The sequence below is a fragment of the Oryctolagus cuniculus genome, chromosome 6, assembly GCF_051225735.1.
Source record: "Oryctolagus cuniculus isolate XC-2025 breed Fujian yellow rabbit chromosome 6, ASM5122573v1, whole genome shotgun sequence".
NCBI lineage: Eukaryota > Metazoa > Chordata > Mammalia > Lagomorpha > Leporidae > Oryctolagus > Oryctolagus cuniculus.
The window spans coordinates 61,407,443-61,419,905 of NC_142872.1; the positions used below are offsets into that span (position 1 = coordinate 61,407,443).

Consider the following 12,463-nt stretch of genomic DNA (forward strand, 5'->3'; position numbering starts at 1 on the left):
GATTTGCTCGTTGGAGTCAGAAGAATTATGAACAATGAAGCAGCTCCACTTCGTGGTGGGGAAGGGAGGGGCAACAGTAAAGGCAGGACAGCTGCTGGGCAGAGTGTTCCTACCGGGACATGGGGTGTCAAGCACTTTATGTGTGAAGGCATTTCCAAAAGATTGCAGAAAATGGAATGAAAAGAGGTTTATTGTGGTGCAAAAATAGAAACCCATGTAATTTTTCATAATCCACATGTTGCATCACTTTGTGAAGTCTCCTCGTGGAACCTTGAAGGAAGGTCATTATTCCCCCTGCCCCGGAGATACAGGAAGACTTGCAAGCCCAGATGATTTGTTTGAGCTCGCATGGCGTGTACAAGAAGGAGCTTGAATCGGAACCCCAGCTCTCATCCCCGTCACCTGCTGGCTTGACGAGGAATTGACCGTCTGACCACATTTCTGAGAAGACATTTGTTCCCGAGCGATGGGCTCTCCATCATGTCCAGTGTGGGCTCTACACCTTGACAGGAACACAGAGAACTTCCAAAGTGGTCAACACATTGCATAGGAGACTTGGAGAATAAATCAGCTCCGAGAAAAGTTGGGAGGGAGTGGGATGATTTCACCAAGGGGAAGGCTGATTATATAAGGAGTCTTCAGGTCCATGACAAATCTGCAGAGAACGGTGGCCGCCAGCTGTTCTCCGTCTCCCCTCTGGAGCAGCGAGGAGGAAATTGGCTGCAGCCTGAGAGTGTCTATATGGAAGCATTTCTTGACCTTGGGTTGGGTCAATGCAGAAAAAAAAGAGAGAGAGAGCAGGCCTTTCTTCTGAGGCCATGGAATGGAGACCAGAGTCGCCTCTGTGTGTGGGCTTGTTGGAAGCCAATGTCCGCCTCCCTGCTGGGACTCCCTGGGCGTGTGTGTCTGACAAGTGCTGAGAGCTGCATAGGAATGCTGTGGAATCCCTCGGGGGTCTTCTCTGAGGGTCCCTCCAATGCCCCTGTGTCCTCACGACAGCCCAGTACCCCTTAGTAATGACTGATCCCACCAGGCACCAGGGCAGGGGGTTTGGGTAAGTCCGAGGGCTCCATGTCGCTGGCTTTGCTCCTGGCTGTGCTTAAGTTCTGTGAAGCTCTGTTTTCTGGTCCATGAGACTGGAGCTAAGGTACTGTGTAGGATCCCAGAAGCAGGCCATGCAGGAGTCTCTATGGGAGTCTAGCAGAGCGAGTGCTTGGCACATGGTTGGCATTCCGTGAGCGATAGTCTTCGGGATCCCCCTCTTGAATCTCTCGAAGTGTTGTGAGGTCTACATAAGCTCTCTTTTTTGACTGTGAACTGGTGGGTTCTGTCACCTAGTTAAAGACCCAAGGGGCACCATTTACATGTGCTGTGGGAGGGATTTGGTGATGGAACTCATGTCCACTTCATGCAAAACCCGCATAACGCGCAAACCCTGGAGCCTCTCTGGTCTCCCCCAGACCTCTCCAGGATCGGTGCTCTTTGTAGCAAACTCTCGCGGCCTCTTGGATCAGTCTGTCCAGCCAGTGTCATTTGGTCCCGTCTGGGTCTCCAGTTCCGCTTACAGATTCCAGGGAGGCTCAGAATGAGCACAGATCGGGCCGCATTAACCCCAGCTCCTCCACGGACTTGCGCTGTGGAGTCTCCTGCTCTTCCTGCATGGCCCTTTCCTCATCTGTAAAGCAGGAATGGAAACCTAGCAGCCCTGTGGTATCGGGGGAAGAGATCGACTGTGCGAAACACCTGGCACGGGGCTTGGCCTGCTGTTGCCCAATGAAGGCTGCACGGAGAGCAGTGCCTTAGGGATCATCTCCAACTGTGGGCCCAACCATCTTGACACCACGCACATGTATGGCCCTGCCTCTGGCTGGCTTTGTTCTCTGCGAGATTCCTGACGTACAAGGTACCTCCAGAGTCCTCGCCCCTTCACGCACGGTCTTCCCCCTGGAGCCCTGCCAGTGTGGTAGTGGTGGTGGTGGTGGTGGGGGGGGGGGGTGATTAGGTCCTTGCTGATCCGGGAATGGAGCCAGACTTTCACGACTCATGCGCTATTGACATAACGGATGAGCTCCTTGTCTCTGTGTACATTGTAGGATGTTCAGCAGCCTCCCCGCCTCTGTCCACTATGCCCCGTCACATCCCCCACACCAGCTGTGACAACCCAAACAACCTCCCTCTCCCCCGCCCACCCCTGCCCTGCAAGGGACACAAACTCACCTCTGGCTGAGATCCACTGACCGGAGCCGAGACCTGACTCCATGTTTCCATAGTGAGTCTTGGATCTGCCGTCTCGATCAGAACTTTGCTCCCCCAGTCCTTAAATTCCTTGACGGTGCAGCCTGGTAGCCACGTCAGAGACCTTTAGTTTCTTTGTAGAAACCGAGAAAGACACAGAGACAGGGAGGCAAACTGAGGCAGCCAGCAGTGAAGACTCCCATGAAATGCCCACCGTGCTGAGTGTGCAGGGCTGTGAGGGGCTTGCAGGGCTGCCCCAGGCTTGGGGATATACGCCACGAGGCATGGAAGAGCCGGCAGGCCGACCTTAGCGAGCCGGGGCTCCTGGTGCCCAGGGCAGCACGCACGGCCTCCTGGTACCGAAACTTTCTCTCCCTCCATCTCCCTTTCCAAGCCGGTCTCTGCAGGCTGCCCTGGCATGCGTCCCTGCCCATACCCTCTGCCCGGGTCAGCCAGCACTGCCAAACAGCCTCTCAGCTCCATCATGGGTGCGGGAACAGAGAGGCACATGGTGACTGGGGGGTGAAGGAAGCAACACTCCCCATGCTGGCCCATGGAAAAGAATCAGTGCCTTTTCAGAGGCCAAGTTCACCCACTGCCAAGGCCAGCACTGTGTGTCTCCCCACCTTTCAGTCTTGTTAAAAAGCAGAAGCCACGGCACGGCCGGGCAGGGCCGCAGAACAGAGAGGGCTTTCTTCACAGCGCTGGACGCAGCTCAGCGCTTTCATGAAAGCTCTTATTAGCCCCGGCTGGTGTCCCATTTCTCCTGACCCGGAATGAAAACAAGTCGTCTGGGTCGTCTTTCCCAGGCTGACTGCAAAAGCAAAATGACCATGCTCGTAACTGATTACTGTTAATTTTGGTCATTAGCACTCATTGGCCTCCCTTGTTACGTGTGGACTCCAGGGTCCCAGGATACAACTGGGTTTGCTTTCCCTCGTTCCACACCCTGCCTCACCCCCATCTCTTCCAGGGTAGCCGAGAATTCCCCCTCTGGCTTGAATGTTTGAATGCCGATGTGATGGTGACCGATCAGACTTGGGGTGCAAAGTTAGGGGCTCAAAGCAGGTGCGAAGACAGTCCCAGGAGGGCTGGCAGGATTACAGGATGAGAGGGGACGCACCCTCCAGACTGGTGTTGGAGGCAGGAGGCCAGGAGGTAGGGACAGAAAGCAGATACACTTCACAACGATGACACTGTTGGTTCTCCCCCCTGGCCCCTCCAAAGAGGAAGTGCCCAAGCGTGAACGAGCAGTTGATTTGGAAAGAGAATCGGCAGGTTTTGCCTTTAAGACACAGGGAGAGTTCAGAGTCATCTACACAGGAATCATCACATCTCAAGTATTCAAAATATGAGTTTAGCTCCCACTCTGCCAAAACTCTTTAAACTCCATCAAGTGCAAGTCCTGGAGGAGGTTAGCTCGGTTCACACCCACTCTGGAGCTGGAGCGACTTTTCTTCCACGTCCTCTCCTCTCTGGGGTGGCGTCTAGCTCCTCAGAGACCCCAGGAGCTGACAGAAGTGAAGGCAATAAGCAGGGACTGAAAGCTTCAAATTCCCAAAGGGCAGGCCCTGACATCCGCCGCTGCCTGCTGGGCCGAGGGTGGGAACTGGACTCAGGCTAAGCCGAATGTGGTGTTCGCCCCCCATCACACCCTCACCCTGAGCCATCTGGTTTCCTGAGTGATGGAAAGAGGGGCTCCAACTCGGATAGGCCAATCAGAACCCCATCCCAGAAATTTCGAAACCAGAACTGATATGATCTCAAGGCATTCCCTCCTTGGTGTTGGAAATATCAAGCCATTCCCGGACAATCCTTTGGTTCCAAGTTCAGAGGAGAGACTTCCTGGATTTGAGACCCTGCTTCCATGCTTCCAGTTGTCTCTGAAACCTGGATGAGAGACACCGGGAATAGCCAGATTCCTACATAGGTCCAGGAAGCGCCATTCATATGGCCACCACTGAACAGGGGCCCGTAGAGTTGTGCAGTGTACAGCTCGCCCAACTGTACATCATGACTCCTCTGGTCACATCCTGCCCTTTCTTTAGCTCACTTAGAGCAACTTCAATACCCTGTTATAAAACTCCTCTTTTTGCCAAATTCAGTTGGAATTGGATCTATGCTACTTAAACCAAATGAGCCCAAAATAATATGAGAATAGTTATCTTTAACCACAAAGAAGAAAAGATGTGGTCTCCCCACCCATTCCCTGGCCCTCCCACCCCCACAGTTTATTCTACATAGCAAGAAGGAAGTATCTATCTTTCTTAGCTATTAACTGAAAACTTACTGGGGTGCTAAGTCCCGTGGGGCTCGCCAGGTCAGGCAGAGGTTGCACGAATGTCAGCAATTTCCGGAAGGCCCTGGGGCTGGCTGCTTCGAACAGCGGCACAGCTCCGTCATGGGGGTCCGTGTCAGGGCAGACTCAACAGTTTCCAGGGTGAATGGGGCTGAGACACAATGCTGTGCTCTGGCCAGCTCTGGGGGATGGGGTGTGTAGGGTCCTGCAGAGAGAAGGAAGGGCAGCACCAGACAGAATCGCGGCACAACCAGGGGACAAAGAGAATGAAGAGCTTCCGATCCATCACTCCTGCAGCCGGCCCCTCTGGGGGCTCCCGGATCCTCCCGATAAAACACACAGCGTCGAGGTTCAGGAGTGGCAGGGTGACACTGGCAGAGTTCCTGGTGAGAAGACAGAGGGGCGAAAATCCCAAGTGTCCCCAGGCATGTAAATAAGTGTTGTGCCAAGAGCTGTTGTGTGGAGCCTCCTCCCGCCCTGCCCTGTCCTGGCTGGACCCCCGGGAACCCACGGCAACTCTGGGAGACCCTCTCCCCACGGGGAAAAGCGTTTCTGATTGGATGTGGATAAAACACTGGACACAGTTGGCATTAATTGGGCATCCAGGACCACCCGGGCAGACAGGGCCAGGCTGGAACAGGGGCTCTGTGACCGTGGCTGAAGTCACCAGGGCTTTGTAGTAGTCAGCTTCCCCCTCGTACTGTGAGGCTGCTTTGAAGAGTTCGTGGAAAAGAGGGAAATAAAGGAGACCTTTACTTTGATGCAAAATGATTTTGAAATGTGGCCCTAGCTTTTCATAATGCACATTTTCCACCCTCGGAATACTCCCGGCATCGCGCCTGGTTCGTTGTGGGGAGCAATTCGGACTAGACTGTTACTGGAATTAAGACTTATTCTATGCATCTGCTCTCCCACAATATGGCGCTGAGAAGGGAGTAACAGCTTCTACACAGCTGCCTCCAGTTCAACCAATAAACTGTAGGACCTGCTCCTGATTGGAGGAGAGCAGCGTACTCGGCGTGTGGGTAGCAGAGTTGGGATTGGCGGAAGAGGATTATAAAGGAGGAGAGAGACAACATGCACCAGGAACATCTATCTGAAGGAACACCTGTGCAGCCCCCAAGAGAGCCGGCCAGCGGTGTGCCGCTCCCCCGCGGAAGTGGGGAAAGTGGCAGGGGGAACCGCCCTTCCACGGAGGTGGAAGGGACGGTAGCCAACCTGGGAAGAACCAGCAGCAAACCCGGGGAGGGCCGAGCAGACAAAAGAACAGCGCAGGGTCCTGTGTCGTTCCTCCACGAAGACGGGGAGCGACATAATGGTGCCGTGACTCGGATATGAAGCCTAGGCAGGGTTTAGTGTCGTTCCTCCATGAAGAGGGGGAGCGACATAATGGTGCCGTGACTCGGATAGGAAACCTAGGCAGGGTTTAGTGTCGTTCCTCCGCGAAGAGGGTGAGCGACAGTTCGTCTGTGTGTCTTTCCCAATGTATCTGCGCTCATCCTCGGGCCCCGCATTTTCTCACACATACCACGGTCTACCTGATAACAGAGGACCCATGCCGCCTTTGTTTGAAAAATTTTTGAAAGATATCTTTGTTTATTTGAAAGGCAGAATGACAGAGAGAGAAAAGAGAGAGAGCGAGAGAGATATCCCGTCCACACTGGTTTACTCCCCACATGCCAGCAACAACCAGATCTAGACCAAACTGAAGCCAGGATCCAGGATCCAGGATCCAGAAGCTCCATCCACGTCTCCCATGTGGGTGGCAGGAACCCAAGCACTTGGTCGTCTTCCGCTGCCTTCCCAGATGCATTAGTAGGGAGCTGGATTCGGAAGCAGAGCAGGCGGGCTCAGTCACCACTCCAGTATAGGGTGCAGGTGTCTTAGGTGGTGGCTTAACCTGCTGCACCACCATGCCGGCCCCTGCTGGAGTTTTTTCCTCTAGACCTTGCTCAATCCACCAACATCTTACCTCTCGGTATCTACTTTGGGTTTGCTGTTGCTATTTCTGTGTCTTTCTCACTGCCTATTTATTTATTTATTTATTTATTTTTCTTGGGCAGGCAGAGTTAGACAATGAGAGAGAGAGAGAGACAGAGAGAAAGGTCTTCCTTTTTCTGTTGGTTCACCCCCCAAGTGGCTGCTGCGGCCGGCGTGCTGTGTCGATCCAAAGCCAGGAGCCAGGTGCTTCTCCTGGTCTCCCATGCGGGTGCAGGGCCCAAGCACTTGGGCCATCCTCCACTGTACTCCCGGGCCACAGCAGAGAGCTGGCCTGGAAGAGGAGCAACTGGGTCAGAATCCGGTGCCCAACCGGGACTAGAATCCGGGGTGCCGGCGCCACAGGCAGAGGATTAGCCTAGTGAGCCACGGCACTGGCCTCTTACTGCCTATTTTATCACTCCTGTGTTGCTGCCACCCATCCCTCAGTGTACACAGGGGAGCGGTTCAATGACCACCCTTACCCTCCCCCCAACCCCGATCCTGGACTCTGCAGAAGCCCAGGCCCCTTACACAAAATCCTGCAGTGGACTTGCGCTGTGGCGTAGCAGGTAAAGCTGCTGTCTGCAGTGCCAGCATCCCAGATGGGTTCCGGTTCGAGTCCCTGCTGCTCTACTGCCCATCCAGCTCTTTGCTGTAGCCTGGGAAAGCAGTAGATGGTGGCCCAAGTCCTTGGACCTCTGTACCCATGTGGGAGACCTGGAAGAAGCTCCTGGCTCCTGGCTTTGGATCGGTGCAGCTCTGGCCATTGTGGCCATTTAGGAGTAAACCTGCAGATGGAAAACCTCTCTCTCTCTTTGCCTTTGCCCCTGTGTAATTCTGCCTTTCAGATAAATAAATCTTAAAAAAAAGAAAAGGCTAGTTTACCTGCAGTCTGCAGTCCACACACCTGTTCCACAAGGATTTCTCAAGTTCGGCACTGTAGGTATTTTGGATCAGATAGTTCTGTGCTGCCGGGCTGTCCTGGGCATCGTAGGGTGTTCAACAGCATCTCTGGCTTCTACCTCCCAAAGGTTGGAAGCACTCCTACTCCAGGTGTGAGTATGAAAAATGCCTTCAGACATAGGCAGATGTCCCCAGAGGCAGGCAGGTGTACTGTGTGAGAGAGAGCCATTGCCGTAGGCCAACTCTAGCTATAAAACATGCATAAGGCGTGGTGCACGGTGCACAGAGCTGTTGGTGCTTTGGCCCAAACTGTGCCTTTGCTCTTCTTTTGACTTTTTTCCTAGTTGAGGTTATAAATACACATAGTTCAACTGGTTCTACCAGGTCTGTGAAGACAAACAACATTCACTAGTCTTCCTCCCCTCCCTTTCCCCTTCTGGGGGAACAACGTTTTCCATCTTTTAATATTTACCGCCTGTCTCCATATATGCTCGCAGCTGCTTCCTGCTTTTCCAGTGTGGGTGTTACCCATGAATTTGCCGCCATGGATGTTAAGGACTTAACTGCTTCCTCCCTCCACTTTGGCGTCCCGGTCCCTAGCCGCTCCCTGCACTTCTGTTGCACTTTTAGCTTGATAAACAGTCATTATGTCTGCTTCCTGAAGAGCAGCTCACCAGCACAGTCTGACCTGGTTACCCCTGTGCGTGCTGCCAGCTGGGCTAATCCTTCATCCTTGTTCTGAGAGTTCCTCTCACCTCTGGTTTCTGCACCTGCTCCTGGATTAAATCTCGTCTCGCAAGACTTCAGGTCTTTTCCAGAACCTCAGAATATGATGTCATTTGGAAAGAGGATGGTTATAATTAGTTAAGGTGAGGTCACACAACTGTAGGATGGGCTCTTTTTTCATCCAACATGCCTGAGGGACTTACTGGAAGAAAAGCAAGAGACACAGAGATAGCTATGCAGGGGGAAGACAGCCTCATGACAACATAGGCAGACAACTTCGGCTGCCACAAGCCAGACACCTATATACAGCAGAAACTTGAAGAAGCAAGGACCCTCCCTGGAGGGAGCATGGGCCTGCAGGTACTGTGCTGTTGGGCCTCTGGCCTCCAGAACTATGAGACAACACATTTCTCTTGTAAACTACCCAGTTTTTGCTACTGTGGCCCTCCCCTATCTCTGTCCTCATTTTACATCATTCAGTTACCCATGGTCTACTGCAGTGCAAAGATACAAATGCAACCTTCCAGAAAGAAACAAGTCATTGCACAGGGTTCTGGGTAGTGAGATGAAATTCTGCAAAGACCTGCGCTGTCCCACACCAGATGTGTTATCCCCCTGCCCAGGGTCTGTGCACCCTACACACTCCCAGTCCCTCAGTCACTCAGTCATCAAATCTACCAGCGCAGCATCACAGCGGAGTCTTATTTTACTTAATAGTGGCCTCAAAGTGCAAGAGTCGTAGTTCTTGTGTTTCAGGTATGCCAAGGACAAGCTCTAAAGTGCTTCCTTTATAACTGAAAAGATGAATGATCTCAACAGAGAAAGAAGACACATCCCATGTGGGGGTTGCTCCTATCTGTGGCAAGCACAGAACATGGTGTGTACAGGGTTCAGCACTGTTAGGCTCCCACAGGATGTTGGGAGGTTTAGCCCATGGATAATGGGATGCTTCTCCAGGTTGTCACGGCAGCCCTAAGAAGCTAACACTATGGAATGTGGGTTATTTTTGTCTTTTTAGTTTGCTCTCTCATTTCATAGAGCCTATCTCTCAATGGCTTTGAGGGAAAAGAATGTAGAAGGTAAAATTTTGAGAATTTGCTTGTCTAAATTATTCTATTCCTTTTTTTAAAAGATTTTATTTATTTATTTGAGAGACAGAGTTATAGACAGTGAGAGGAAGAGACAGAAAGAGAGGTCTTCCATCCTCTGGTTCACACCCCAAATGCCCACAACAGCCAGAGCTGAGCCGATCTGAAGCCAGGAGCCAGGAGCTTCTTCCGAGTCTTTCACGTGGGTGCAGGGACCCAAGAACTTGGGCCATCTTTCACTGCTTTCCAAAGCCATAGCAGAGAGCTGGATTGGAAGTGGAACAGCCAGGACTCGAACGGGCACCCATGTGGGATGTCGGCACTATAGGCGGTGGCTTTACTGGCTATGCCACAGCACTGGCCCCTCTTGTGTCTTTTTGTTGATGAATCTTCTCTCCTCTCCATTTTCACTATTCTTTTTTTTTTTGGTACTGTTCTTATTTGCATGTTGAATTTCTTGGGATGATTTTCTAATTATTGCCTTTTTTTCAGAATTATTTTGGGAATATTTTCCTCAATTTGATTTTTCAGTATTCCTATAAAATTGTTCTTTTTATGTTCACATTTTTAATTTTCCAGTAATACTTTTTGTTCTGTAAGTGTTCTTGTTTTACAGCACTCTGTTCTTGTTTCATGCATGCAGTATGTTGTCTTACCTCTCAGAGGCTATTAGTGATACTTTTTGGAAATTTTCTTCTCTTTGCATAATTTCTTTCCCTCTAAGTTTCCCTTACTTGTTTGCTTTATCCTCTGACTTTCCTAGCAGAGGCTTTCCCTGCCTGTCTGTGCGTCTGCAGCCGTCCGAATGGGAGGAACTTCCTTGAGCTTCATTGTGAGGTGCTAGGCTGCAGCAGCTGTTGGGGGAGCTCCTATGTCAACTTCTCCACGTCTTTTCATCTGGGCTTCTAGATTTAGCAGAGATTCTCCCAATTCTCTGTGTGCAGGGCAAAGGCCCAGGAGCCAGCATTCTGGGGGTGCGACAGAAGAAGGGGAACAGGGTGTGTTTCAATGTCCAACACATCCACCGTCTCCGAATCCTCCTGTTTCCAGTGCAGTGCCCTTGGGCTCAGTCTGGCCTGATGTCACACAATCCAGAGTCCCTATGTCTTACCCTCCCTAGAAAGCAAATGGTCAGTCCTCTTCCAGAGTGGGAGCAGAGCAGTCACCCAGCAGTGTGGAGCTGGAGACGGGACCCAGGCGTCCAACCTCTTCCAAACAGATTTCAATTAATCCGATACTCCGCACGACTTTACTCTCAGTCTCAGGAGCATCTGGTGCCATGGGTTCCCGAGATTTCCTGAGCCTTCTCTTGAACGTATCCAGTGGGTTCCTGGATTTTCCCAGTGGTAGGCTGGAATTCAGGTCTGTTGGTTCCTTCTCATTCATCAGCATAGTGGTTATTTTCATGTTTCGTTTTCCCTTGTAGATTTATGTCTTTAAAAATCCCATCGCAGTCGGCGCCATGGCTCACTAGGCTAATCCTCCGCTTTGCGGCGCCAGCACACCAGGTTCTAGTCCCGGTTGGGGCACCGGATTCTGTCCCGGTTGCCCCTCTTCCAGGCCAGCTCTCTGCTGTGGCCCGGGAAGGCAGTGGAGGATGGCCCAGGTGCTTGGGCCCTGCACCCCATGGGAGACCAGGAGAAGCACCTGGCTCCTGCCATCGGATCAGCGCGGTGTGCCGGCCGCAGCGCGCTGGCTGCGGCGGCCATTGGAGGGTGAAGCAACAGCAAAGGAAGACCTTTCTCTCTGTCTCTGTCTCACTGTCCACTCTGCCTGTCCAAAAAAAAAAAATTCCCATCATGCTCGTGGTGTAGCGTCCTCCTAAGGGGCTGCACCAGATGCTTGTTCCAACCTCTTAATTCGGAAGGGTCTCCTTTGCATTTCTGACCTTTTCCTCTGTGTTATTTTGGAAGAGGTCAGGACATCTCAAGTCCATTCCAAAATGCCTTTCTCAGCAACATCTCTTAAGCAAAAGGCACAAAAAGTGTTATTTACATAATAAGATCTTCTTGGGAGGAGAGCAGGTTTGGGGAGGAGGCGGCTTTGGCAATGGCAGACTTGAGTTGTGGATGGGACATCCGGGTGGTGGTGCAGAGTGGGCAGCTGGAGCTCTTCCGTGGTGACAAACTCCAGCTGTGTGCCTCACCTGCATGGACTCGTCTCTCATCACCGCTGCAGCCTGGTCAGGATCTCAACCCCTGTGCCTGGACAGGAAGACAGAAGGTTAAGCACCTTATCCACAGTCATGCATGGGAAATGGGTCCAAACCTGAACCATCTGGCCCCGGAGCCTGCCTTTGGACCCACTGTCCCCTCTGTGCCCCCTCATCTGACCATGCACACAGGATTCCCTGGGGTAATGTGGGCACCAAAGGCCCTGAAGAGCGACAGGTCAACCTCGAAGCTCAGGGCAAAGTGGACAGTTGTTGAAAGTGAGGCTTCCGGGGCCAGTCAGATCTGGGTTTGAATCTCTGTTACTAATTCACAGGAACTTCTTTACCCCTCTCAGCCTCAATTCTCTGTCCTGTGGAATGGGGAGAGTAGTGGTACCTGCTTCTTAGGGTCTTTGTGACAGTGAAATGAATTAGGGCGTGCAAAGCACTCAATAAATGTTGTCGTCATCACTATTGTTATTAAAGAGCAAAGGTTGCAGAGTCTCCTGCTTAAACCCCACCCCTTCCTCCTTCCTCATGACAGCAGATCTGCTGTCATGCAGATGAGCTCGTGGGATCCACGAGAGACAGGCCTCTCTTCCATGCGTGAGGAGCAGCTTGGGGCCCCACCCAAATCCCATGACGTTAGGGGTCCTTGGTGGCTGATGAAACCACTGAAGATGCCCCATCCCAAGGTTCTCGCGCCTGCAGGATCTGGACCAGGGCTCAGGGAGAGAAGGGGTCTGCAGGCTGGAGACGGGACTCATCAGGAAGCCCCCTGTTCCCCACGGCCGTCTCGAACCCCGCATGCAGGAGGCTGGGCCACAGCTGCCAGAGGTCCTCCCTGCCACAGCCTGCAGGCGGCCCTGGAGCGTCTCCTTAGCTGAAGCCGCCTCCCCCTTACAGGCACGAAGAGTCCCCTTCATTCCTGGGTCCAGAGGCATCCCAGATGGGTTTAGAACAAGGAAAGACTCTCAGTGCAGAGAGACACTCAAAAAAGCAACCAATAATTACAGCTTGGGAGCCGGGAAGCCGCCCGGAGAGACCAAGGCCTGTCTCCACGAGACCGGAGAGAGAACT

General features: G+C 52.4%; 1 protein-coding gene and 1 long non-coding RNA gene across 3 annotated transcripts in view; both read right to left on the reverse strand.

Moving 5' to 3' along the window:
- Positions 1 to 172: 172 nt before the first annotated feature.
- On the reverse strand, positions 173 to 9,454 carry LOC149126157 (uncharacterized). Of its 2 annotated transcripts, none has more exons than XR_016236469.1 (4): positions 7,400 to 9,454; positions 4,526 to 4,917; positions 2,218 to 2,368; positions 173 to 2,048 (listed from the first exon to the last, which is right to left on the reverse strand). It is a non-coding gene; the product is annotated as an uncharacterized LOC149126157 (long non-coding RNA). The 2 variants fall into 2 exon arrangements; XR_016236468.1 differs by lacking the exon at positions 7,400 to 9,454 and adding an exon at positions 5,950 to 6,805 and having other exon boundaries at positions 173 to 1,675; positions 4,526 to 5,875.
- A 1,863-nt stretch (positions 9,455 to 11,317) lies between these two features.
- Positions 11,318 to 12,463, reverse strand: part of BOD1 (biorientation of chromosomes in cell division 1) — a 58,139-nt gene continuing 56,993 nt past the window's right edge. Inside the window, exon 3 of the mRNA XM_089336217.1 lies at positions 11,318 to 11,435. Coding sequence (XP_089192343.1) covers positions 11,423 to 11,435 — 13 coding nt within the window. The 3' untranslated portion in view covers positions 11,318 to 11,422. The remainder of the gene's footprint in view (positions 11,436 to 12,463) is intronic.